Source organism: Plasmodium inui (genome assembly GCF_000524495.1).
Source record: "Plasmodium inui San Antonio 1 unplaced genomic scaffold supercont1.28, whole genome shotgun sequence".
Classification (NCBI taxonomy): domain Eukaryota; phylum Apicomplexa; class Aconoidasida; order Haemosporida; family Plasmodiidae; genus Plasmodium; species Plasmodium inui.
The window spans coordinates 194,610-221,935 of record NW_008481862.1 but is presented as its reverse complement, the minus strand read 5'-3'; the positions used below and the strand labels follow the sequence as shown (position 1 = coordinate 221,935).

The following is a 27,326-nucleotide window of genomic DNA, read 5'->3' as shown; positions in this document are numbered from 1 at the left end:
TGGCTTCAGGAGGATTCCTGCTGATGTCATCCCTCCCTTAACAGCCTTTACCGTGAACAAAATCAGGATCTCCTTCTTCTATTCTTACGGGATCGTGTTGTTAGTTTCGCATTTTCTAATGGTCTCGAAGTCATTCCACCCTTTAATTCATATTTTACTCCGCTGGGAAACCAGCGATATGATGTAACGGTTTCCTATGCTCAATTGAAGATTTCACATGATTTCCCTGTTGCTAAGTACTTCAATAGGCTGCAATGTTGCATACATCTGTTAAATCACTATTCTGGGGATGCCTACTCCTAACTACGGGTACTACTGTTAACACAAAGAAAATCCGGCATTTGGTATGGTACGGCGCCTCATCATATTATCTGTGGATATGGGCACCCCCCATTCCCGATGCCATTATTACAGAGCTCCTGAGTTATCGTATTCCTCCAGAGAAGTATACACTTTTAAGTATCAGCACCAGTTGTATCTACACAGTACATCTGCAAATATTCTTACAGGATTTATAAAATGAAGAGAGGGACACTTAATGGATACAACTCCTATTGGTATAAGCAATGCGTATGTTATAGACACATAAAAAACAGTTGTTTTCAGGGAAGCCATTCTATTCAGATACACTGTCGCCCTGGCGCTATTTATATTCTTGAGCGGGGTTAATTCCTTAATAAGGAACGCGTTGAATCTTATATAATTAATCACTAAGATACAATCTAATCCAGAATTAATATTCCCTCCCCAATCCAGATCAAGGAAGGCCCTGCTTGTATGTAGAGAGACTATCCATGAACATATCATAATACTTCCGAAGTAGTGGATGATTTGAAGCCATAATAGGGCTCACCAGTGCTGAAACAGGAGAAGCTTGATGTGTGCATCACAAGTCATCTTTACCTTGTGATTTCCACCTCTCCCCTTCAGATAAGAAGAAGCATGAACGCAATCAACATACAGAAAAGTACCCCCAACTGTCCCTATGTTTTCTTCCGTATCTATTTTGCTGATATTAGAGAAGAATATGACAAATCTTGTAGTGGAATGTGTCCAGGGCCTGCTCCTGCTTTTAGATGTCTACGCCAGCTGCATAGGAGAGAATCCCTCGTGCTACATCACCGGTTTCATAAATATTAGGAGGTCCATTTTTTGCTTTCGGATTACGCTGTTTGAGCATCCCTCGAAAAATTCTTCTCAGTTGAAATCCAGCATCCTTGTGAGTAAATATATAACTATATGAGTGAAATAATAGTGAATATTTGGCGTTATCATTCATGCTGGCGTGCTCATGTAATGGACTCTCTTTGTCTGTCTCTACCCTCCTGACGCTCCCAGTGCTCATTACCGTCGCCTCCTGGAGAAATACGAGTCAGGGCACTCCTTATCCCATACATTCCAAATAAAGGCGGCTAAGATTAAGAGAGGGATTACAGGTAGAGGCTTTAACCAGACACTAATTTCTCCTTGAGGTATATTAAGGTCTCTTATTTTCACCCAATCATTCCTCCTATAATCAGGCGCCCTGTTATTTAATCGCGCACCCATAAAGTAACCTGTGCAATCATAATTTAAGTTACTAGTCCTGTTCACGCTTGAGGGACAGGTTTGGGAGAATATTCCTGATGCCGTGAACCCTGGGGGAGCCTGCTGAATAGCGGCACAGGCTCCTGTCTTTACTGTATTCTGTAGTTTTTCCCAAGATGTTGTTATTCCTACGGCATGTGTCACTCTCTCCCAACGAACAAATGGGTTAGCAACCCCGGCACAAAACCACACGTTCAGTATGCAGTTGACCAGTTGAGCTATTAGATTCTCCTCTTGCCCTTTAAACGTTTTCCTCTTCACATAGCTCTGTAGATATAGAAGCATGTATCTGAAATCCCTCTCATGATCCCGCGGAGCCAGCTCTTGAAGCAGGAAGTTTACGTCCGGATAATTAGTCCTATCAGTTTTTGCTGTGCTAATTCTCTCCCAGAATTCACGGCACAGGAGATCCCACCTGATATGCTTCCGTCCTGTTGAAGTCAAATTTCCCATTTATAATTGATATCTTGTAGAAGCACTTAAATGCGAATAAAACAATTATCTGCCCCATAACCTATGACCTAGTATAACTGTTTTCTGTTGGAGACGATGCCGTGACTTCGGTCAGTCACTAAGGCGCTTCATGTTCCTTGGAGAAAATTATGAAGAGGCGGGGCAGTTTATGCCCCTTACACTTATGCATCCTAGTCCATTATTCATCAACTTATTTTATTCGTAATATGTACTTAGCCATGGTTCCCCAGGTTGCTGAACTTTCCTGTACTATCATATACTTCAGGCTCCTGATGATAGCGGAAGTAAGGGTTATTTCTAACTTCTCGCAACATTATAGGCTTTATAATTTTCTTACGGGCCTGCTTTTGGGACTTTTCTCGTTAATTCCATCCTATGGTTTTGTATTTGGATCATGCGCTCCCGCGCAATTTCTGGCGTGATTGACTCTTCCTGTTTATATGCGAAGGCCCTGGGGTCCTTATGTAGCTTATTCTTCGCGCGTTCTCTTCCCTTTCTTGAGTGTATGTATGACAATGCGTCGTCTCCTGCAGCTATTTCTTCTGATGGTCCTATTATTATAAACGCTCGTATGATCAAGAAATTGCCTTCAGCGGGTTTTTTCTGCACGGATATTTGCCATATATCTCTTCCTATGGAGTTGGATGCCGCATCTAGACGTTATCTAGGCACTGATTCCCCCTTCCTTGTGGTGTGCATCAGTGGTCATCTGGATAGCTACTCTCTTCTTTTATTCATCATCTGTTTTCCCTTGATTATTGCTATGCTCTATTCTAATTCAGTGCCGTCTGCACTGATTACACGGCTATAGCTTCTCTGACGATTCTCCTTTATTCTCTGTTAACTCTTAGCCTGGTGTACTCTCGTATGTATTCATCATTAATTTGTTCTGACATTTTTACTTATTTCTTTCGCCTGACAAGTTATTCTTCTTCTGTGGATTTGCTGTACTGGTTGTTTGGCTTACTGATATGGTGTGTTGTTTCAATCTTCCTGTGAGCATTGCGGTCCCGTAAAGGCCTGTGTTATTATATTCCTTCTGGATTTCTTTTAGTATTATGAATATAAAGCCCCTCTCCTATTGTAGGATCCTTCATTCGTATGGATCTTATTTCAAAATTCAAGCCCTCCCATGGTGCTTCTATATTGGTGTCCCTTACCTGCAGAGTACGCGATCACTTTCTATTCTGCTCTGTTGCCCCTAAAGAAGGTATGTGACACTCTGCCTCGGTATCCTCTCTTTGTTTCTATCATCTATCATGCACGCCCTCTTTATTTCTTTTATATTTTCCAGATTCATTATTTTATTTAGCCCGGCTGTATCTAGCCCCCTCTCCATGTTATGTAATGATCTGTTGCTGATGCGATATTATAACAGTTTCCGGTGTTATAGGAATATTTGTGTTCGGATATATCGATCCTGTGCTGAATAGGAGGCTCCTCCTCTGATATCATCCTCTATTTTAGACCTACTACATCTTCTCTTATTCCCAGTGTTGCCCATCCCGTCATCTGGGCTTCTCTTTTTGCTTTAGTCCTATAAGCCCCGTATAAGGGAGGGTTGTTCCCTTGTTGTTTACTGTTTTTGACGTTTGCCTATTTCTTCTTATTTTATGTTTCTTATTTCTGCGTTATCTTTATACATATGTTCTTATTTTATTTTATTCATCGCAAATTTTTTGAACTGACATTTGTATGTTGTAGTCATATATACTCCCCAAGAGACATTTCCTCTCTGTTCATATGGCACATTATGTGTTAGGAATATTTCATTTTGGTTGTTTCAGCTGTCGCCTCCTAGGTACTAATATTTTCACCCTTGATTGTTCTCTGGGTTCCCCCTTTATATTACTTTAGATTTCTCCTTTTTGCTTCAATTCTTCTGCTGTTTATTATATTGTTCAAGTCTTGAATATGCATCCTATACTGGGCTTTGCATAACACGGCCTGCTTGTTCTTGCCTGTTTTCTTTATTCCCTCTTATTATTCTGTCTAATTTACTTTCTTCTCATGTGATATGTTGTCGCTCATTGGTATGGTTGCCGTTTGGTATTTTTCCTAGCCATTCCGTGAAATTTCTGTAGTTGGACGCACATACTAGGCACATTTGCTTCATAATTTTCCTTTGGTCCTTTCAAATCTTTCCTGCCCTTTTACACTTTTGTCCTCTTATTGGACGCAGCGATTTTCTCTGTCTCTTATTTAGCGTTTATCCACTCCTTATTATATGTGTTCCAGTTTTATTATGGATCTTACGGACATTTTGAAATCCACAAACTTCTACCATGCCTTCAGCTTTTTAAAGCCCTATGGATGTATTTGTGCACAATGTCTGTGTAAGACTCTCTTGGAATGACTACTTCTGTTAATTTTCCTTATTCTCCCAGTCTGCATTTATCATTCACTTGTTCCTTTAAGTTCCCTAATTATTATAAATCTTCCATCTATAGTTGTTTCTTCCTTGCTTGTTAATAGCACGTACTATTTATCCGCAACGTTTGCGTTGTAAGAGCTTCCATTTCTCAATTTGGCTTTGTGACTTCCTCTGTTATTATATAAAGCGGCCGTGCTGTATTCAGTCGTTCCATGCCAGACAGACCTAGTGTATCCCTCTTCCTCATTATTATATCTTTATTACACTGTCGTTATTTATCCATAATGTCACACTATCTCCCCCCTGTTATGGGATTGTACCATTTCTGTTATCTTCATTAAGATTCAATTCCTACAGCTTCCTTCTGCACTTGCTGGAGGTAATCCTCTCATGTAAACGACTCTAAAACACTTAATACTGTATTCCTTAGTTACTCTTATTTATTCTTACTTCTTATAACTTCTCCTCTTGTATTATTTTCATATGCTTCCGTTTACTTTAATTATTCTCTCCTCATGTGGGTAGTGTCATACTCTTTTTTGTTAAACTCCTTACAATTGTTTCACACAAGCTGCGTATTCCCTCCTCCAATATCATATCTCTCTACATCCTTATGTATTACGTCCATACAGAATTTTCTGTAAGACAACCTCAGTGTAAGGAGAAACAGGATAAAAGATGCAAAATAAAACAGGAACAATGCTGCGCCGTATCTATAAATATATGAAGGTAGACATAAATGGCATCACAAGAAATAACGGTCACATTGTTACATAATCGGAAGCAAATATTGGGAACTACAATTTATTTTAGCTCATCAGCAGCTTATTGTAAGGCCTCGTCTTGTTCAAATGTGTGATGCACCAATTTTATCTCAGTGTTTTGTGCTGAAATTGAACATTCCATAAATATAGCTTCTTTACTATATCATATCTTACACGGTAAGTGAAGCCAGAAGGCGAAATAAACCCACATGTATCAGTCAACTCATGCAATTTCGGAAAAGGGAAGGATTCAAAATGTCTCCTCTATATTAGAATAACATTGGGGCTGGAGTAGACTATCTACGCATTAATAGAACTAATCCTAACCTCGCTCCTGCCGGAAGATAACTCTATAATAAGATTGATCACTTCCCCTGCCTGAACCCTCACATAGGAACATATGTAATTCTGTAAAAAAAATTGTGAAGAAAAATAAAAAATGACGCCCTCATGGTACACATATAATATTAAGCTATTACAACTCCAATGAACATTCCGTAGAAAAGAGATCCTACACGCATCTTTCCATGTGATTCTTCCACCCTCAGCAAATTCAATAATGATTACGCATAGTGTACGCGCCCGATAAATGCAAGTAAAAAAAAGATGCTAGCGTAGAGCTCACTTTTCTCTTTCTTTCTATTTTTATTTTTTCTCCTTTTTCTTCTTTTTTTTTTCTCCCTAGAAATTTCTTGTGTGCACGCGCGTGTTTTGACGATTTATGAAGGTCTCCCTTCTCGTCCGTGCGTCTTTACCCATTTCTGTTCATCCGGGAAATTTTAAAATAGGGATCACGGATATGTGCCACATGCAGGTATATGTCTTATACATGCAGAGGGCGAAATTAATTGGGAATCTTCCCTTTGCATTTTACTCCATTTTTCAGGCAAACGACGCGAGCCTCCTTGCCCGGCAGAAACCGCAATTATAGCGTTACCAACCGTCTCAGCTCCGCGCCCAAGACAGGGCTGCGGGCGTGTCAGACGGGGACGAAGCAGTAAGAAGCGACAGAGTGAACAGTCACAAATTAAGTCAAACCACAGCAAACCACCCGCGAGCAGCCGTGATGAATAGAATCAAACCAAAAAGCAAAAAGAAAAAAGGCATCAAGGGCAAAGACAGTAACACGCAGAAGCTATCAAATGAGGAGGTCGAAAATTTAGTCAAAATACAAAGGGAGGAACTGCTCAGAGCAGTTCAAAGGAGGCGCTTGTTGGAGAGCAGATTGGTTAGCTAATCTGAAAAAAAAAGAAAAGAAAAGTGCAAAATGCGTGAATGTCAAGGAAAAAAAAAAAAGAGAAAAAGTGCAGAAACGCATGAACAAGGCGAGACTGCAGAAATTTCAACCGCGGGACACACCCCTTTTTCACCCTTCCAAAGGAAGAAAAGAAGAACGAATTGGAGCTCTTCAAAAAGGACTACCATGAATTGAAAAGCAAAATAGACTTCCTCAGCCGGGGCTGCGAAAAGTATGGAGAAAAGACCAAGGCAGAACCAAAAGTCATTAAAAACAAATCAGTGTTTTACAATTTTCAAAATGCAGACGAGTTAAAAAAACTGGACAAGGAAAAGGAAGATATAAAAATCCTGATTGAGGAGAAACACAAGCAGACGATGAATAACTTGGTGAACTTCATAAATCAACAACGAGTCAACTTGGACCACGTGAAAAACAGAAACTTCGAGGAAATAGACCACCTGAATGCGGCCTTCGATTTGGTAAGGATGACAAGCAGGGGGTCGGGGTACGCGCGTCTTTGTCTCGATCTTAACAAAAGCGATTAGAAACAATCGATCCGGCTCTTCGCCGTGGCGGTAAAAACCAAAGAGAGCGCCCATTCATACGTGTGTGCTGCATGGGACAGGGGTTATTGTGATACCTCCCATTTCGTTGACGACGTGCACACGGACACGATATAGGTCTCACCTCCAAATTTATGTCCCGCAGAAAATGAGCAACATGGAGAAATTATTCAAAAAATACTTGGAAGAATACGAACATGACATGAAAGACGAAATGGATGAAATGATTGATAATTACAACGTAATGGAAAGAAACGAAATAATTTATTTAAACAACCTCTACAATGATCACATTAACAGCATTAATGAAATCCATGTCGACATGCTTCAAAATTGTAGAAATTATTATATAGAACAAATCAAGGAAAATATTGGTAAAATAAAATCACTCAAGAGCAATATTAACGAGTTGGACGGGCGGGACAGAGAAATAAAAAACGACCTCAGCGTCCACAGTAGCCAGAATTTGGACATGACACAGAAGATAGGTACCTTGGAGCTTAAGAGGTACTGTAACGGATTGTAAAAAAGTATGCGCCAATGGAAAGGCAACATTAATGGGCGCACTTAGGCGGATGGAGGTATCTGGAGGACTATTCCAACCGGATCAGCTCCGTACATATGTGCACATGCACACCAGCGTATCGATTTCCCCCCCAACAACAACCTACACATACACACGCAGGGAAAACCTCAACAAGGACCTGAAATTTTACTCCAAAGACTTTGTAATTTTCAAAAACTTGGAGCTAATTTATAACGAAAGCAATATGTACATAAAAAATTTAAAAGAGTTTGCTCAGAACTCAAAGGAAAAAATTTCTCAAGTGGAAGAGGCGTTTGAGGAACTCCCACATGAGTATGACCAAAATGCCGATCCTTATTTTGAAGGCTATTTTGAAGAAATAAAAAATAAAAATAAGCTATTAAAAAAAATGGTACAAAACATTGACCTCGACATGAACGAAGTGAACAAGGAATTAACTTCCTACATAAGCATACATCATGTGAAAGATAACGATTTACAAAACGTGCGGCAAGGAATAAACTTCTGCCTGCAAACTTATAACAGAGAGTTTGACAATCTGCTCTACACGGAGAAGCGAGTAAAAAAAAAAATCAAACACACTTCGAATGTGTACCAGAAAAAATTGCGCGACATAAATGTGAAGCAGGGCGGTTAGAGCTGGAGGGATGATCACTGCGTGTTGGGAATATGTTGGGTACAGCCCGTCCCCTCTTCAAATGGGGGAAGCTAAAGAAAGGGCGTAACTCGGAAAAAAAAAGGGAAGCGGCGAAGTAGACCACATTTCGGCACTCCAGAAGCTGGCGCAACGAAGCCAAATGTTTGAGCAGCAAGTGCGCTTGAGAAAGCCACGTGAAATGTATGCACCTCGGGGTAATTCCAGATACGGGACCGTGAGATAGCATTTGTGGGGAGCCCCCCACATCTTCCAGTTCGCGTGAATGATTGCGCATTTATGTGTATCATTTTGGCCAACTTGCTGATTTTTTGCGGACGAGTTAACCTTGTCCTTTTAAGTAAAAATTGACATTTTTCTTTTTTTTTGAAAAATTAAACCCGTTCATGTGACACCAGGCTTGCGGCGGAACTCACTTTTCAAATGTGCGGAAATATCACGTATGAGCTCTGCGTCTCCGTTTCACACCTCTCATCGCGTGACACGATCTGATCATGATAAGAGCCACAGTTTCCTCCTCCATGGGGTTACCTCCACAAGGGTATACTAACTTCTTGCTCAATTGGGCCCCACAGGAGTGAGACTCCAAAGGTGCGGTGAAACTCCCTGCAAGTTGGCAAGACCTTCCATAGGCTTACAAACCCCCCGATAGGCTGGCAGCACTCCTGATAGGTGGGAGGCCGACGTCCCATCCCCAAATGAGCAAACCGAAGATTTTAATATGCCAGATAAAAAGCGTTGGCGACATCAAAGGGTGGAGCTTGAAGGGAATAGAGTCATGCAGAAAGAAAATATTCGGGTACGCAGGAAATATGCCGGGCGAAAAACAGTGGATCAAACCACTAATCGGGAAAAGCATGCAAAATTATTATTTCCCGTCAAAATATTTACACCTCGATTTTAACTTAAAGGAGTACATGAGGATGCAGACCGTGCGTTTTAAAAAGAAGGAGACAGACGACAGCTTAATTAAATTGCAAAAATGCATTAACCTCATAATTGAGAACAAAGACAAGGTGGAAGAATTTTTAGCAAAGATACCAAAGGAGTTGTATCTCGAAAATCAAAGCTTGAAAGATTTTTACTCTCTATATTTGACCGTCTTCCCGGACCATAAACGCCAAGAAGAGGAGAAGAGCCAACACCAAGAGGAGTACCGACACGAAGAGAAGTACCACCACAAACGTGCGTTGTCGCCCGATGATTTAAGAGAGTTAAATTTGCACGAACACAAATTCAGTTGGTTTAGCCCGCGAGGGGAAAGTGGCAGGGAAACACAAGGGGATAAGTCCAATTTCGGGGACTCTCCTTCTTGCAAACAAGATGGAAGTGAAAGCAGAAATTACGTGAACAGGTCACGCAAATTGGAAGAAAAAAAGGTGATACTCGAAGAGAAGGAAGAAAGTGAGATGGCCCAAAACGTATGTGAAGAAGTAACAGCACACACGAACAGTTATGACAAAATAATTTTTGCCAGAACGAAGGGAAGACTATCATTTAAGAGGATAATACTTGGGGAGAATGCCCCGACGGATGGCGATAAACCGCTCACACGATTGAATTGTGGGAAGGAAGTAAATACGACGGGCCAGAAGCTGCACTACATAGACTGTGACGTGAACATAGGACTGGAGGAGCGCCAAGAAAAAACCCAAGCAGAAATGGAGGAACACGAAAGATCAAAAAATCACTTTTTGGATTTGCTAAACCAAAGTGAACATTTACAAAACACTTTTTCCATCAGAAACAGGTTTATCGACCCATTGTATCTCCGACGGAGGTACTCCTTCATTGACAAATTAACCAAAAAGAAGATAAAAAAAGAAAAGTATAGAACATACAGAAGGCACTTCATTAAGCATGCCGATGAGAAGGAAATGTGGCCAGATAATAAGGGACTTCTCAACAAGGTTTACCCAAATCCGTACTCGTGACATCTGCCCGTTTGCGAAAATTGCCGACGTTTCTCGCGTGGCATGTTTCGTACTGCATGGAGGACGTGCATGTGTGGAAATTTGCCCCTTTTCTTTTTTTTTTTGTCATTTCGCCGCTGTACTATTTTCCTGCTGTACCGTTTTGCCTCTGTTCCATTTTGGCATTATCCCTTGTGCTCGTTTTTTTCTTTTTGCTGCGTACAGTGGAATGACCAACCGATCGGGCTTTCCGAGGTGTCTCCCCCCGGTGATGGGCCCCAATTAGCCGTTTTTAACTAAACTCGGTGAATTTTTCTGCAAGTGGGGTACAGATCGTGCAAGCTCATTAAAGGAGAAACTTCGGAAGCACTGTCACATGGTAGCAGAAAGATACCTGAAGCGGTGTCGAAGCCTCCCCTGGCAGGAAGAAACATGGAGAGACAGCAACGGGCATACGCGAAGAAGTTCCAGCTGGAGTACCCCGAGCAGCTGGATGGATTTGATCTTCGCCTCCTTTTCCATACGCCGTTCTTCAACCTGATGCCGAAAAGGAACATCCACATTGACATGGTTCAACTGGAGAGGGAAAGGCAGAAATTCTCAGTGGACATGCAAAATGAAAAAAATATAAAAAGTAAAGAGAAGGTGCAGATACTAAGTACGTACTATACGGACACGGAACAGTTGGTTTACTCCTCACTGGCTTCATTTATTGAGTTAAAAAAATATTCCTTTGAGGGGTATGTTATGTCCACCTTTGCTATTAAAGTAAACCCCTCTTATTACTCTGCGTGGGTGTATAGGAGGAAGTGCCTGCGCAAACTGAATTTGAACTTGCGAAATGAATTGCTCTTTACAAGGTGTGCCATAGGCGACAATGTAAAGAGTTTCCAGAGTTGGTTTCACCGGAGGTGGCTGGTCGAGTATATTTTCAAACTGGTAAGGGGAGGTAAGCGTCCAGGGGGGCAGGCGGAGAGGGGAAATCAGGAGAAGCGCATCGGTAGCGGCTCCGTGGGTGCAGCACATCGCAGAGGGGAGTGCAACTTGGGGGGGTACAAAATCGACTGGAACACTTACGACTTGGACGACGAGAGAAACTTCATCAGCAGCGATGGGAGCGATGACACCTATGGCAGCAGTATCCGCGATAGTCGTGGCAGTCCTGGCTCCCCTGCAGAAGAGAGCCACCATGAGGAACACGCCTTTTTAAGCAACTGCGAAGAGACAGACTTTGAGGCGGAAAAAGATGTCGTCATTATTCGCGAGGATTTGCAAGAACTCGTCGAAAGTTGCGAATTTTTCAAAAACGCGTTGAGGCCAAACGGGGAGCGGATAAACATAGACGAATTTTTATACGAAGAAATCCTTTACAGTAACTGCGACATATTTCTGGACGCAAAGAATTACAACTCCTGGGCACACAAAACATGGCTAATTGATAAATTAGGCATTTTTAACAATAAATATTTACGTGAACAGTGTAATATCATATCGCATGAATTTAACTTTGTCAATTATTTCTTAAAACATGACATTTACAACAATTCTGTGTGGGTGTACAGATATTTTATATTCACCAAATTGAAATACACACATAGGTTACAAAAAATGGAGAGGGAAATTAAATTCTGCTTAAATTATGCGAAGCAGCTCCCCCACAACGAGGCCATTTTCAAGTACCTCTCTCGCGTCATTTTCATGTATAGCCATCTGTACAAAAAAAAGAAAAATAATGTGGCGGACATTTTCGAAATTCCGCTACTCCTTAATTTGAAAGAAGAGCTGACAAAATTGACGGAGGAATCGAAATATGTCTTGATTTTCCTCTCGGAGCTTTACTCCTTCAATGGGCAGCGCGTCCAGGAAGTGCAGGTGAGCCACGCAAGGGAAGGCACACGTACATATATGTGTACCCGTATGGTGGGATTATGCTCCACAGCGGAGACGCAAGACGCAAAAATGTGTCATCTTGGGTGGACAGTACAAACCCACAATTTGATGCTTCCTCCGTGGCTATTTTTCTCCTTTTTTTTTTTTTTTTTTTCTGCGGACGCCCAGAGGAATAATCCTCGTGAGAGTGTATACAAAAGCGCGTGCCATACGCTGTGCAACATCGTCTCTCCCTTTCCGAACGCATCCAAATTAATTATCAACTGGACGCTATGGAAAATATGTGTTGCTAAAATTTCATTATCATTATCCCCGTTTTTACATATGCAGTGCTACAGGTATCTGGAAAGAAACGACAACTTTAACGATGTTGTGTGGAGATATAGAATTGAGGAAACCCAACTGAAGCAACCACGTGACACGAAATTGATGTGAAGTGTGGGCAATGCAGCACACCTCTCATTTTTCCATTATATTCGGATCTCCCATTGGGAGGGAAAGGGGGTCCCAAAAGAAAAAAAAAAAATAAGGATGCCTCCCCCGGACATTCGAAGTTCACCTAGAGTTGCTATTTCTGAAGTAAAATAAAAAAGAACAACCATGTAAAATACATTACACAGATATCACGTCAGTTCGAATATGTCCTCAGTGGGCTGCTCTCCCCCATGGGCGCATGACCACTTTTTATGCGTACCTCTTCTATTTTTAATTGTTGACATGTGGTACCCCTCTTCTTATTGGGTTAAATCGTCCCTTTTTTCTTTCCTATTAACCATTTTTTTCGTAGAAGGGGGGAAACCTGAGGTGATTCCATTTTGTCACATTTGTTCCCATAGAAAATGTTCCAGCGAATTGGGGAGGAACGCACAAAAAAAAATAGAGGACCTGCGCATAGGGGGTAAAACTTATACGTGCGCTACGTACTCGATAGGTAAATATAATACTCCCCCTCTGTGGGATTTTTTTTTTTTTGAAGAGGTTTAAACTGTTCCCCTCTTTTCTTCTTTTTTTTGCCTTCCCTGTGCACATAAAAAAAAAAAAGTACGTAATAATTCAAGGGGGTTTTAATAAAAAAAAAAAAAATTTTCAACGGTTCATAATTTTTTTTTAAAAGAATGTTCAACATAATGGGTGTATTATTCTGTATAGTTAGTGATTGGGGTACCGTCATACAAATTGACGTGCCACTACTTTTCTATTTGCTACTTAAGGACGAATGTATACTGATAATAGGTTTACTTTGGAGTGCATTCTTACCGTAACACCCGAGCGCAAAGCGTATGAACGTTTAGGAAGTATATACTAATCCACCCCCGTTGTGAGCATACTCAGGCGATCAAAACACTCCCCTCGTTATCCTTCCCCCTCCAAAAATACAAAAATGGTGTACATTGTGGCTGGCTGATTTTTTTTCCTACAAAATTAAGGGGACAACATTGGCGCACAAAAAAAAAAAAAAAAAAAAAAAATATTTATTGTGGAAAAACAGGATCGAAAGGGAAAGGTCGGAATGGGACAAATGGGTTCAATCAAAACGTGTGTAAAAAAGAAAAAATATTTATTGTAACATTTTGGAAGAACCATCCATGAGGCATATTTTAACGCATAAAAATAATGCTACAAGGAAAGAGTCAATTTTAAGAAAAGATATTGACATTCTCCTTTTCTTAGGAATTTTTTATTATAATATAGAATAAATTTGTACAAACCAGAGTGCGCGCATTTGGAGAAGCAAAATGGTAAGTCACTCTGCGAAAAGGGGAACCCCATTTGTTACTTGATTGCCGTGATTGGCGCGATTGTGTTACATGTGGCCATATGTGGGGTTCTACTTAATGCGGGCAAGGTGGACAGAGAGCGGGGAAGGGTTAATCAAAGGAAGGAGAAAAATCTCAATTCCACCATTTTGATCAAGTCAACCCCCGTTTAAGCCCTCTCACCGTTCTGCTGTCATCCCGTATGTCAATGTTCCGCCTGGGGAGTTCCTTCCCTTATTTGTTCGCTCCCCCCTCGCATGAGTTAACCCCTCCCATCTGCACATGGGCATTAAAAAACATAATCGCGACACGTTCAACTTTATCTTCTCTCCTCCTTAGGGACGAGTACGAACGAAAACCATCAAAAGGGCCGCCAGGCAAATTGTCGAAAAGTACTATGCCAAGCTAACCCTGGACTTTCAAATAAACAAGAAGATAACAGAGGAAGTTGCTATCATTCCCTCGAAGCGAATGAAAAATAAAGTTGCCGGATTTGTTACGCACCTGATGAAGAGGATCCAGAAGGGACCAGTCAGAGGTATCAGTTTGAAGCTCCAAGAAGAGGAGAGAGAAAGACGCTTAGACTTCGTTCCAGAGAAGTCGCAAATAGATGTCAACGTCATTTATGTCGAGCCGGACACGGTGCGTATGATTAAGGCCCTGGGAATAAACATCAGCAACATGAAGGTGCACAACCCGATGATCAACTCGAACCAGCAGAAGCAGAACAGGATGAACACACATTATTAGGAAGTGGCGGCGAGGATAGTGGAAGGGTGTTTATGTAGCGACGAGAATGGAGGCAGAGCGTTTACGTAACAGCTAGGGATTTCTTGAAAAACCGCGTTTGAAGGCAGGCCTTGAGTTAGAACTAAGCGGAAGCGCATCACAGCTCGGAAAGAAGCGCTTATAAAGTAAGACCCACCACGCGCAGCTACCTTCCCCTACGCAGCATGCATTGAGGCATATTCATCTGTACGCACCACCCAGCGGATGTTCACACAATGTAACCATTTCGTTTTTTTTTTTTTTTAAAAAAACAGCCACGTACGAATTGAACCGTTTGACTTCTGTTTTCATTTTTTGAGATGTGAATAAGATGACCGAGGTGGAAGTTGTTCCACTTGCCCGGATAGTTGTACTGAATAAATGTGCAGAGGATAACACATACCGCATCGAAAAAGGGGTATACGCGTCTATTGTATGCACTTCGGGCAAAGGGTGTAGGAGGGGGGTGCGATGCCCCTACATGTCTGCTATTTAAATGGATGTTATGTAACAACTGCAAAATGGCGCTGTACTCGTTGGAGAAGCAGCAAGCACCGTTCGGTAGATCATACTGCCAATTTTTCGTGTGAGTAGTATTTTTTCCTTTTCAAAGGTGACATCCCCCATCGCTATCCTCGCACTTCATAGGAAAGCAACTCTCCTTCTGTTCCCCAGCAACTGTACGAATTAATAAACGGTGCTTAATTTTTACTTGAGAAAAAAGTTCAAACTTTTGTGAGACCGGCGGGAAGGGGAGGGGGAGGACTATAGATCCCCTCATTTGAGGACAAAACTACGTAACGCATCATGGAACAGATCACAAGACATATCAGGAAAGACACCAGGCAACACATCGCGCAACACGTAGCACAGCGCGGCAATCATTCCCACGAGCCGCTAAAAAAAAAAAAAAACGCGCGTCATTCATTTTCCGCCTTGTTATTTAGGTCATCAAAGTTCAGCTTCTCTCCGAAAAGATTTTCCCAAATTTGAAGAAGATCATTGGTGGCGGTTTCGAAATGGGAAGTAGCATCATAGGACGACGTGACAAAAATGTTATCGGCCGGTTTGTTCGTCGTGGAAACGTATAGGTCAGATATCTTCACAAATTTGTCCTCAATAGGTCCCAAAAGTTCAAGCGGTTTTTCGATCTCCTTTAGGGGATTGCTCGTTTCAACGGTGGCGGACACGATGGCAATGTACTTACCCTTAAGTGATACGCCATGTTGGAAAGAAACCAGATTTATATAAATGTCACTCTTCCTGTTTAGTTGATTTTGAGGAATAATAATTTGGCAGCTATTTATATCGTTTGTCTCGGGGATTGGGTTACTTAAAATGCATATACATCTGATGACTTGCCCTATTTTTTTAACTTTGTCTTTCAAATGCGTAACGTAGGAGGGGTCACAAATAACTTTGTCACAGTAGGCAACCTCTCCATCACTTGATTTGATGCCACATACTTTTTTATTTTCATTAAAAACAAAATCAACAACATTTTTGTTCAGCATGAAGGTGCCCCCGTTAATTGCACACATTCTGGAGAAGCCTTCCGGAATTCCTCCCAGGCCATACAAAGGATAAATAAAGGGGGACTTTCCAAAAGCTGAAATGGATTGCATGTACAGTTTGATTCTCTCCAATGTTCTGTAAGCTGGTTCGTTCAGATAATCATCGTTTAGGTACAGTGCTACTGCATGGCCGAGAAAATCGATCGTCAGCTGACACAAATTGAAGTACTTATATATGTCCATCATCGTCAATCGGTAGGGGTCCAGATTATCCCAGGTGTTTCTGTTGTTGGCATCCCACTCGCTTACATATTTGTAAAAATTTTTACATCGGTTCTTTTCCATCAGTGAGAGTAGCGGGGAGACCAGTGCTTCCATGTCTGTGGCGGGCACTTTGTGAATGAACTTCTCCGAGTAGAGCAACCCCTTCTTCTGGTGCTGGTACACGTAGGACCCTTCTACGACTAGCCATTCCAGGTAATTCGTCACCCTCGTTTTCTTCAGAATCTTTACCAAATTCCCACCTACCAGGATGAATTTCGGGATCAGGTCCACGTTCCAGTGTCGGTTCTCGCCGTACTTGCTGGGGATCTTCTCATCTGCCACGCGATGAAACGAAGCGGTGAAGGGGAGAAGTGAAAGTAGGCAGGGATATGTGAGCGATGTGAAGTGAACAGTTCAGTAGAGCGGCCTCGCAGTAAAACTTCCCCCTGCTAGGCTACAAAAACTGTAGCGCTTCTGCGCATACTCAAGACGTTTGCCGCGTTACAGCGGGCGCATGCTCGACGCAGCACTCACTTGGCTTAAACGTGCTGTACAAGTTGGTTAAGTTGAGAGACGCCGTTTCTCCGCCATAGTAAGGGTTTCTATCGAGCACGAGAATTTTCTTTCCTGAAGGAGGGAGAAACAGCAACATGTATCTGCATAAATATATGTCCAAATTTGCAGTTCACATGAGGGTATTTTTTTTTTCCCGTTCAGGCGATATCGTGATGTGAGAAAAAAGAATATGTTTCTCAAAGGAGCCACATGCACGTGAACAGGAACCAGTGTCCATATGTGTTTCACCATAGTGTGAGAGGAGTCCGCTCAGAATGCATTCCTTCAGTCCTGTTCCCAGAATGATTACCTAAACAATTTTGCGGAACAGAATGTGTGCGGACTGTTGGCAGAATTGTATGAACGTTCAGGTGAATTGGAAACGTTTAACAAAATTTGCACACACAGCGGCGTTAAGCGAAGCGGCGATGCGGAAGCCGTCCTGAATGGAACAGTATAGCGGTAGAACGGTATAACGATACAACGGTATAACGCTACAACGAAGAGTATACATAGGGGTAAGCACTGAAGCACACTACGCTTATACGAATGTGCCGATTCGTGCGCTGACGCGCATATATGCTTGTCGTGCGCCCATATTTGTTCCGCCTCATTGTATTACGTCATAATGCTCATTCATTTTATTATCCTGAGGTTGGTAGAAGGAGAGAACTTTGGGTTTCTCTTTTGGGTGTTCTCGCCTTAAAATGAATTTCTGCGTGGTTATTTTACTGCTCTTACGCTTTTCCCTTTTTCTTCTTTTTTTTCTTTTTTTTTTTTCTTCTTGTGCGAGCTTTTCGGATGTGCCCTCCAGTTCATAAGTGGCCAAGCATAAAATGGCTTCTCACAAAAGTGGTAGAAATCAGTTGCAACGTGCAAGCAATGTGCTAAGCTGTTGTTTCCGCGAGAAATAAAAAAAATTCACATATCCCATTCGGGTGGAGTAAACTACTACGCGATGCGACTAGCGACTTCAGATTGAACTGCTTTTGCAATGCCTACCAGGCGCAAAAAAAAAAAAAACAAAACCCCGAAGCTTCACCTCATTTGTGCTTGAGTAAGGCCTATAAGGCTGCGGAAAACTACACAGTTATCCTCACTCACATGTACACGCGCAAGTGTCGGCAATAAAGAGCTGCTTTGTGAAACAAATTATGCAATTTTGTAGTCTTATTCAAATTGCACAATGCGGAAAGAGGCAAAAAAAGGTGACGCGTGCTAGGAGCACCCCGCGGGGTTGCTGTGCAGATGGAAGTTGAGGGTTGGTTGACGTGCCTTTGGCTCCTTCACCCAAATGTGCTGCAGTGGCATAGCTTTGTACCCACGCAACTGCCATTGCATTCGGGGAAGTAGATCACGGGAAGATCAGCAAACAGTTGGTATGCGTATGCATCAAGGCAGCGTCCTGTGGGTCGTGTTCACTTCTCACCAATTCGGAAGTGACATTGGTAATGTTAACAAATTTCCTTGGGTGGGTGGGAACTATCGCTATGCCGGTTTGCTCATGAATGCTAACTATCAACCAAAGAGAAAGAAAGCGCAGATGGAATTCTTTCCACTTTAGTGAAGCTTTAAAAAGTGGTATGCCCATTTTGTCGCGCGAGAAAGTAAAAGGTTGGGTGAGGTATGCATAATACTTGCTGATCATCACGTGTTGACTGTGCCACATGTGCAGACAGACCTACCCAGTGCGCGCACGATCCACCGCGTAGGAAGATATGTTTTCCTAGTGCAATACATTTTTTCGCGTAAACAGTTTGGTGAAAGAAGGAATTTTTGCCATTTGCTAAGGTGCGGGAGAAACCTCTTTTTATTATTACATTACGTCAATGTCCTTTATCAGCTTTAAAGCCGCAGGATCCGTGGTGGCTAGCCTTTTCCCCCCGATACACAACTATAATGCTTCTTCATTCAAACGACGGGGGCAATTTTGCGAACACGTGTCGTTTGTAGGGGTCAGTCGGTCAGACTTACCTACGTCATTTTAAACGGTACGGAAAAGACATAGTAAACCATTTAAACTGTGCCGAAGCGGCATGCGCGTGCAACCCTTGCAACGATGATAAACCTCCTCAAGTGGTATCAGAATGCAAGTCTTAAAATGTGAGGCCCAGTTTTGGAAAAGCTAAAAACAATTTTAAATTACGAAAATGTTGGCAAATGGAATGAAATGATTTTTTTTATTATTAAAATAGAAAACGCAGCAAAAGCGGTTTCGTATGAACAGGAAAAAAAAAAAAAAAAAAAGATAACAATTTTAGCTAGCTACAAATTCATATAATCGGTGCTCGACTTGAGAATTTTCGTCATTTGTTGGAGCCGCCTGAGGGGAAAATGAGTGCATGCGTTACGTTGTGTTGGTACATATGTTGACGCGTACATGGAAATGTCCACGGGCGTGCGGCGTATCACATTTGGTGGTACACAAAAAGGGCTTTTTTCTAATTTTTTTTTTTTCCATTTTGGCTAACTCGTTCAAAAAGACGTTGGTGTAGAAATAGCTACTTGCACAGCACCAAATGCACTTCTGTTCTGCGGAGCTCAGCTTGTGGCCTATTTTGGGGACACACTTGTTAAAGCAAATGTCCATCACTTTAACGTTTTCCTTTTGCCGCTGCAGTATTTCTTGTAAGCCTAACAATACCTGATAAGGGGACACAGGTTGGGGATGCATCATGTAAACGCTGCTGCGTCCGCAGTAGTATGGTATCCCCCCGAAGGGGCGATACTCTTCGCATAAACATGTTCTGGCAGCAGGGGTGCACATAGCTCTATGCAGGGGTAAACAAGAATACGTTTAATTCGCGTAGGTCTCAATATGTCTCACGTGACCCGCTCATTAATCCGAATGGACTCATATGATCTTTTTCGCGATGAGATTTGTTCGGCACGCACGCATTAAGAATCATACCGCTGCTCTGCTCTTGTCATCAAGGCCGTCATCTGCTGGGGTGGTCGAATTCATGTTGTCGCTTTTGTGTTTGTTCGTTTCGTTGGGATTTCGCGGCTTAACGATGTATGCCTAGGATTCTGTTTTGGGCCGATTGTTCCAGTTCTGTTAATCCGCGGGGTTAAGGTGTGGGGAAAAGAAAAATAATAAAAAAAATCAGCAGTACGTGTATATTTTTCTTTACATCTCTCCCTGAAAGGCTGTCACACCTCGGTAAGAGCTAACCGTGACAGGCGAAAAAAAAAGGGGGAAATGGGCAAAGAAAAAAAAAGTACAGATAAAAGTTAAGCTAACGGTATAAAAGTAAAGGTTAAAAGTAACGATTAAAAGTAAAGGTACGGGCAAAGGATGTAATGCAATCTGGCCCCCTCTGCATGTAACAATTTCTCGGATCCTCGTCAGAAAACAGGATTGATTTTCCCCATACCCGCTGTGCAATTAATTTACGTGATTGACTAGCTTTAACAGCAGTTGCACAGAATTGTTTTCTCGTTTTTTTAGCCACTTTTAATCCCTCCAAGGTTTAGCAATTCAGTTTGGGAGATTTCCAATTTGACCGCCTACAGCTTTGCGCTCGTGTCGGGGGTGTCATGTTGTCTCAGTTCTAATTGTTCCTTTTACTGCTATTGGTACCTTTTTTTTGGTTTTCTTTTCTATATATAGATGGCTGCTCGGTTGTTCTCCTCACAGACGTATGTGTGGAGTTAAGGTGACATACAACAGAGTCCGTAAAAGAGGTTCCTCCTTTTTTTTTTTTGTGATGACACGAAGAAGGGAAGAATATTCCCTTTAATCTTAATTAAAAGGGCAAGAAGGAAGTTGCTGCTTTTTCTTTCCAAACGGGGGGTGCTAGACCTTTATAAGAGGCGTCCCTCATCATCCCTCAGTGCAGGTGTCCCATCTGACTAACCCATAGCTCCCACATAGGTGTGCAGTATTTTGATAGCTATTCTGATGAAACTATCTGAGGGAGGGGGGTTGTCTCTCCATGGAGAGGCAATTATCTACACATATGGGCACGTGCAGAATTGTTGCCCTACAATGACAGATTCTCATTTTCCCGGTGCGCTGCTTTCTCCCTGCACACACTCTGCAATTGCTTGAATGGATTAAAAGGGCATATAAAAAAGGTTCGCCAATGTGCAGGAGATGTTGGCAAAGTGGGTCGCATTCCTCGTCCGCTTCGAATGATGCGAACTGTGTCAGGATCACTTAATGGATTCATAAAAAAACTGAGCCAGGTAATCTCTGCACGCCGAAGGAATGCAAAGCTTCGTTGGATGTTCACTATGTACCACATTTAAGTTTTACCGATGTAGCGCGCTATGGCTCTTTTACAACTGTGTGCGGGTTTAGTATGACTGTACGGTTAGAGGTAGCCATTCGTGGCGGCATATTCTCCGCGTAGCGTTATGCTGCAGTGAATTCGGTGCGCTATGTTGGTAAAGGGTTGCGTTGAAAAAAAAAAAAAAAAAACAGGGTCATCCATATTCCGTTGGGATTATTGCCTCCCGCGGGTTAGTGCTAACTGGCAAAAGTTAAAAAAAAAATTGTCAAAATTGTCAAAATTTGGAGAAGTTTAGCAGAATTTCACAAAACTTGTGCTTGGCGAAAAAGTTACCCATTTGAAAGATGGGAAAAAATCGTACATGCGAGGGGGGTCCTTAACGTGCGTGTGAACGGAAGCAGCGCGAAATCGAGAGGGGCAGGCGACTGAACCGTCCAGAGGGGAGTAGCACGCGTATGTATACCCATGTATCCACATGCGGACATTCATACATAACTACACATATGCGCAGGGACCCCCAGCGTGTAATAGGACTGGAAGGCACCTGGTGAGCGCCAAGGACAGGGCGCCCCGGTCATCGTCAAGGCAATCGGGCACAGTTGGGGCTAATCCAGTTTCTTCAATTTCTCATTAGTGGAGCCCCTGTTGTGGCGTCAGCAGGAGGAAAAATAAAAAATAAACTAAACATACATTAAGGCACGAGAACCCAGTGATACGTGGGTTGATGACCAATACACGATTACGTTCGCTGCGGGAAGGGAGACATCCCCACACACAGATCAGACGAAGCAATGATGGAGGTCATTTACAGAAACGTGACAAACACCTACTTCGACTACCGGAGGCAAATAAAAAAAAAGCGGAACCGATTCAAGCTGTCTGCGTATGAACAACTGGACGACGAAGATTCAGGGAGGGAAGAGAACCTGCTAAGTCCTACGGAAGACATAGAGATGCAGGCGCACAGTCTACTTCCACCACAGTGGATTGAGAAAATAGAAGAATGCTCAGAGGACATAGGAAACATCAAGTTAAAATTAATGGAGCTGGAAAAAATGAAAAAGAAGAAGCTAGTAAATGTTTTACACGACGATCAGATGATCGTACAGGAAATTGCCCAAATGTGCACCGAAATAACGCTTTTGATTAAAAATTGCGAGGGTAAAATTCAGGGCATCGCATGGGACGACGCAGACTGGAGGCCAGGGAAGGATGAGCTGACTGACCAGCAGGATGATAACCATAATGGCAGCAAGCAAGATCAACGACAGGAGACGCACCCCGATCCCAACGATATAATCGGAAAGCTAAAAATAAACGCAAAAAAAAGTCTAATCTCGCAACTTAAATCGATATCACAGACGTTTCACAACAAACAGAAGGCATACATAAACGAGTTGAAAAAAATTTCAAATGAGTGTAACGATTACGCGGGTGACTTCCCCGTCGGAGAAATGGAAAATATCCAACGGGAGGAATTAACGTACGAGGGGAATAACAACCTCAGTGGCGTAAATATCGCTAGGAGAAACACAGACTTGAGGAAGATCTCAAACACTGTTATAGACTTGCATCACATTTTTAAAGAGCTCTCCGTGATGCTGGTGGAGCAAGGCTCTATGTTGGATCGAATTGACTACAACTTGGATTTATCCATCGATAAATGCGAAAAGGGGTTAAATAAATTGAAAATTTTCCATAAGAATGAGGGGGATAAACTCGCTGCCCGATGTGTATCCTTCCTGACTTGGCTGATCTTTCTTTTGTTAATACTTATCATTTTGAAGCATTCGTACTGACGTGGTGCGGCGAAGCCGTTGTTGGGATGGCGCTGTTTGGAAAGCGTCGATGCCGTGTATATGAATCGGCGCGGCCTTTTACATATGGACCACTGGCCTCTGCATTCTTCCGCTTTTTATTTATTTTTTTTTTTAAGGACATCACCTGGATGGCTTCACGTCAGGCAAAGGAGGTGGGCAGACCCATCTTCCTTAACTGAGCATCTTCGGCATCCTCCTGGTGGTCCTCCTCCAGCGCTCCGGCCTCTTCCTGTCCAGCCCTCCGCTGCTTCTCCAACTTTTTTAGTAGCTTCTTTTCCTTCCGCCGTTCCGCTTTCATGTCCTCCATTTGCTGCCAATCGAGGAGCCTCTTTTTGACGCTTCTCTCCGGATCGGCGTCCACAGGAACTTTATCCTGCTGCGACTTCTTCCTCTTCGCATCCCGCAGGACGTTCAGTTTGTTAACAACATCGCTAAGCGCCACTCTCTTCACCTTCATGCTATAGCCAAGCATTCGGTTATGATTCTTACCATTGATGTGGTCCAGATAGGTCTGAGAATCTTTCAACACACAGTCACATATTTTACAGTAGTAACCTCCTTGCTCTTGTTTTATCGTTTTTTCCGTTACTATTTGAACCTTTCCTAGGTTTTTTTCAAGTGAGAGAACTTCTTTCCTTCCCTCTAATAGCTTCCTCTCAGATGGAGGTGGAGGAGAAGGCACTGTCCTTTGCTTCAACTCAGGTAATAATTTTAGAATAAGTTCGTCCTCCTCATTTGTTGTCTTCTCTTCCGCTTTCTTTTTGTAATAATCTTTGTCCCATACCTTCCTTCCAAAGTTGTCAATGGTGTTGGCTTGGCTATTCCTCTCCCTGGCATCATTTCTGTGCTGTTTACTAGCCGATTGGGTATGTCTGGAGGAGCTATCTCCAGGTTCTTTCCTCCGGTCCTCGTATGGGGCTCCGCTACCCCTCCTTCGGTTGTTCATATTGTTTCGTCAACTTTGGAAAGGCGATTTGGGTGCTCCTCTGGAGATTTTGCGAAAAACATGAGGAGCTCAACATGTGGTGGTAAGCATGGCCTGGTAAAGTTGGAATGCTAAACTTCGGAGCCGAATCAAGCAGGGTCTTCCCAAATGGTGATAACTCAAAAGGGGTATTATCATGCGGTTTACCCGCGTTTGTAATTTCTTCCAAATAGGATTGCCCAGTCTTCGTTCCCCATTTGGTTGCTACGCCGGGGAAGTCACATGGGAGGCCTGCTAAACGTGTAAAATAGGCGAGGGTAAACTTATATATGTGGGAATTTCCCTCTCCGCATCGCTTGCCCCACTGTTGATTAGCGCTCTTTTTCGCAAACTGGTATCTCTTTTCATCCCATTTTGGTCACTTCGTCCGGCCGTGCGCAATCGGCGGAGATGCCAAAACTGATGCAGTGCAAAGAAAGGGACAGGCAAGTTGCGGCAAAAAAAAAAAAAAAAAAAAAATGACAAATGAAATTTTTAAAAATGAGCAAAGTGTGCTACAGTGATGCCACTTTAGGGGGTAAGGCTACGGACGGCGCACGGCCCACTTCTTATGTTTGAGAAAATTTAAAGGGAGCACGCCTCTTCGCCGGCCAGCAGCATTCACTGTTTAGCTCCTCTCGTGGCGACGTTGGCGACATTGGGAACGTTGGTGATGTTGGCAATGCTGACCATGTTAGCAATTCTCAGCACGACGCTGGAAGGCATGCCTGATAGCCCCCCACAGATAAATCCTTTTGCAAACAGAATGAACGACCGCGGGACCGTTGTAAAGGAAGGATTCACCAGTTATATGAAAAAGTGATCCGTTACCAGAGTGACAGTGCGGTCATACAAGATTGCTTCTTTTCGCAATAAGAAGCTCCATAGAGTGGCTTCCTACACACACGTACTTGTGCATCTATGTACTATTGTGAAGGTATGTGTACACCCCCCTCGAGTGGACTGCTTTCCCCCAGGACGAATCGTCCAGGAAGCGCTGCATCGAATTTCTGTCCACTACGACGAAGGTACATTTTGCGCCAATTGGATTCACCGCGTCGTACCCCTTCTGAAGAGGAAGAAGAAGACGCCGCAGGAGTGCACCACATAACCGTAACACGTGTTACCAGAAGCAATACAAGGTTGGAAGACCAAGTGAGGAAGGACTACGTAGACGAAACCAGACCAGCCAGCTTGCCTCACTAATTTGACAAACCGCAAAGGTAAAATGGTTGCTTCTATCAACTTAAGCATCGAGTTAGAACCATACCAATCGGTCGTAAAAAGAAAATACATTCCCTACCTATTGTTCCTATTTCATATATTTGCATTTGTCAGCATCATTTTTTTAATCGACCATTTATGTGAACGTAGGAACAGGAGAAGTTTGAAGGTTGATTTTCTGCTATGCCTAATAACGTCAGTCAATGTGGGGTTGGCGTTATATATTCTTTTGCTTTATTTTAATGTGCCTTTGTAAGGTGGGGACAGAAAACAAAAAAAAAGACGTTCCATAATAAGGTGCAGTGGACGTAGTTTCTCCCATTTGTTGCAGTTTGTCGTGCTTCCAGCGAAGTGTCCTCTTTTTTTTTTTTTTTTTTTTCCCCCTTTTGCACCTGCTTACCCACCCGGAGTGTTTGCAAAAGTATGCATTTTGCCAAAACGCTAAATAGGGTATCCACCCGAATGGACACACACTATAGGTGGTTGAAAATACGTTTGTCTCATTCCATACTGGACATACTTCTCTCACACGAAAGAGTGAAAAAAAAAAAGAAAATTTTGTAATCATACGTGGCTTGGATCACACTGCAAAACAGTCAGAAGGGCTGTTAAAAAAACTGAGCGCAGTTTCCTCTTCTCTTTCTTTACCATGGCTAATGTTTTGCCCTTAGTTATGCATAGAGCGTTTTGCTTCAAAGTAGCTTTTCTTAACTACACTTAATATTCCGCTAAGGAATGTTTTAAGGTTAGACGAAAAAAAGAAAAAAACAAAAAGTTGCACACAATGCATGTGAATGAATGTGAATGCATATATGTAACCCCGGCGGGGGAAGAAGTGCGTCTTTTCAACTCAAGAGGAAATCTTTCGCAACATAAAAAGAGGTGAATAACTCTTCCTACACAGAGGGACTGCCAAAATCTGTGGCGAAAAAAAATTTATAAAAATGGGCAGAAAAAAATAAATTTTTCGAAAATAGCCAGGAAATGACCCCTAACGTTGTCCACGCTGCCATTTTCGGGAACGACATCACCGCGTGAAGTTAGATCAGTCGGTGACAAGGGTTCCAAAAAATAATATAAATAAGAGAGGCAAAAATGGAAAAATCAAAGTGTAACGACAAAAAGGCAAAGTTAAAAACGTAAAGTTCAAAATCGAAAATTCGAAGGAGACATGGCCTACGAGGAGGCGAAGAGATACGGGGCCTTGTGCGCCCGAGCTCCTGCCAAATCCTTCTCATATTAGAAGCAGCAGAAGAGCTTCTTGAAATCCCGCAGCGTCCTCTTATAGTATATGGCTGTCCCGTCCTGCGAAATGGGCAAAATGGGCAAAATGGATCAAGTTGTCAAGGTGAGACAACGCATGCGAAATGGATGCGCAAGGAAAGGTGTCAGGCGAAGAGCACGGCAAGTGAAAGGAAGTACACGATCCACCGACAACGCAAAGTGCCATCAACGGATGCGCTTATAGCGATTAATGCGCGCAGATGGGGAGAGTGTGAAGGGGTGTAAAACTTTCAAACTCAGTTCCATTCTCTTACTCACACCAACTCTCTTACTCACGCCCACTCTCTTACTCACGCCCACTCTCTTACTCACGCCCATTCTCTTGCTCACGCCCACTCTCCTACTCATGCTCGCCAATTACCCGCATGTACTCTATTCGATACAGAAGCCTCTCCGTACGAGACGGTTGCGCGTTCAAGATGAAGTCGTCCCAAAAGTCCGGATTTTCATAAATTATGTTTGGCGAATTTAACAACTCATTGATATGCTCCTTCGTTATGTGGTAGTCCTCAAATTTCTTGTGTCCCATTTTTGTCCACTTGTAACGAATTAGGCTTAATTTTTTTTGCCAGATGGGACGAGCTATAAAATTTTTGTCTGAGACAGTCGCGTATACGAAGAAGCGGAAGAAGAGACGAGTCGTGTGTGCGGCCTCGGTTACGTGTACTTCACGTCGCAAGAGGTGGGGTAGCAACACAATGCAATTGAGGCCGTCAAAAGAAATGAATTAACTGAAGTGGTTTGTTTGTTCAAGTATCTTTGTATTAGATACGGAGGGGAGCGTGGAGGTAGACATATATGCGTTAGGTTAGTACATGGTAAGCGGGTGTTAACATCTGACTAAGTGTGTCACAGTATAATTATTTATTTTTTTATTTTATTTTACTTATTTTTAATTATTTTTTTTTCTTCATTTTTGCAACGCAATATT

The 27,326-nt window shown here is 42.5% G+C and overlaps 10 protein-coding genes across 10 annotated transcripts; 4 read left to right on the top strand and 6 right to left on the bottom strand.

Annotated features, from left to right (window-relative positions):
* Positions 1-1,072: 1,072 nt before the first annotated feature.
* On the bottom strand, positions 1,073-1,279 carry C922_04758 (hypothetical protein; the record flags this gene model as incomplete). Its single annotated transcript, XM_008820337.1, has 1 exon — positions 1,073-1,279. One exon carries the CDS (start codon positions 1,277-1,279, stop codon positions 1,073-1,075), a length of 207 nt encoding a protein of 68 aa, XP_008818559.1.
* Positions 1,280-1,344: 65 nt separating this feature from the next.
* On the bottom strand, positions 1,345-2,040 carry C922_04757 (hypothetical protein; the record flags this gene model as incomplete). The annotated part of the gene is made up of 1 exon (XM_008820336.1): positions 1,345-2,040. One exon carries the CDS (start codon positions 2,038-2,040, stop codon positions 1,345-1,347), a length of 696 nt encoding a protein of 231 aa, XP_008818558.1.
* A 4,225-nt stretch (positions 2,041-6,265) lies between these two features.
* On the top strand, positions 6,266-8,186 carry C922_04756 (hypothetical protein; the record flags this gene model as incomplete). The annotated part of the gene is made up of 4 exons (XM_008820335.1): positions 6,266-6,427; positions 6,580-6,918; positions 7,148-7,509; positions 7,688-8,186. 4 exons carry the CDS (start codon positions 6,266-6,268, stop codon positions 8,184-8,186), a joined length of 1,362 nt encoding a protein of 453 aa, XP_008818557.1.
* Positions 8,187-8,902: 716 nt separating this feature from the next.
* Positions 8,903-10,138, top strand: C922_04755 (hypothetical protein; the record flags this gene model as incomplete). Its single annotated transcript, XM_008820334.1, has 1 exon — positions 8,903-10,138. One exon carries the CDS (start codon positions 8,903-8,905, stop codon positions 10,136-10,138), a length of 1,236 nt encoding a protein of 411 aa, XP_008818556.1.
* A 411-nt stretch (positions 10,139-10,549) lies between these two features.
* Positions 10,550-14,514, top strand: C922_04754 (30S ribosomal protein S17e; the record flags this gene model as incomplete). The annotated part of the gene is made up of 2 exons (XM_008820333.1): positions 10,550-11,989; positions 14,104-14,514. 2 exons carry the CDS (start codon positions 10,550-10,552, stop codon positions 14,512-14,514), a joined length of 1,851 nt encoding a protein of 616 aa, XP_008818555.1.
* A 938-nt stretch (positions 14,515-15,452) lies between these two features.
* C922_04753 (hypothetical protein) lies at positions 15,453-16,962 on the bottom strand (the record flags this gene model as incomplete). Its single annotated transcript, XM_008820332.1, has 2 exons — positions 15,453-16,645; positions 16,845-16,962. 2 exons carry the CDS (start codon positions 16,960-16,962, stop codon positions 15,453-15,455), a joined length of 1,311 nt encoding a protein of 436 aa, XP_008818554.1.
* A 2,168-nt stretch (positions 16,963-19,130) lies between these two features.
* C922_04752 (hypothetical protein) lies at positions 19,131-19,830 on the bottom strand (the record flags this gene model as incomplete). The annotated part of the gene is made up of 3 exons (XM_008820331.1): positions 19,131-19,188; positions 19,337-19,509; positions 19,777-19,830. 3 exons carry the CDS (start codon positions 19,828-19,830, stop codon positions 19,131-19,133), a joined length of 285 nt encoding a protein of 94 aa, XP_008818553.1.
* Positions 19,831-21,894: 2,064 nt separating this feature from the next.
* Positions 21,895-22,902, top strand: C922_04751 (syntaxin 16; the record flags this gene model as incomplete). The annotated part of the gene is made up of 1 exon (XM_008820330.1): positions 21,895-22,902. The coding sequence occupies one exon, from the start codon at positions 21,895-21,897 to the stop codon at positions 22,900-22,902; it is 1,008 nt and encodes a 335-aa protein (XP_008818552.1).
* Positions 22,903-23,062: 160 nt separating this feature from the next.
* On the bottom strand, positions 23,063-23,869 carry C922_04750 (hypothetical protein; the record flags this gene model as incomplete). Its single annotated transcript, XM_008820329.1, has 1 exon — positions 23,063-23,869. The coding sequence occupies one exon, from the start codon at positions 23,867-23,869 to the stop codon at positions 23,063-23,065; it is 807 nt and encodes a 268-aa protein (XP_008818551.1).
* A 2,481-nt stretch (positions 23,870-26,350) lies between these two features.
* On the bottom strand, positions 26,351-26,924 carry C922_04749 (hypothetical protein; the record flags this gene model as incomplete). The annotated part of the gene is made up of 2 exons (XM_008820328.1): positions 26,351-26,416; positions 26,757-26,924. The coding sequence occupies 2 exons, from the start codon at positions 26,922-26,924 to the stop codon at positions 26,351-26,353; spliced, it is 234 nt and encodes a 77-aa protein (XP_008818550.1).
* Between the last annotated feature and the right edge of the window lie 402 nt (positions 26,925-27,326).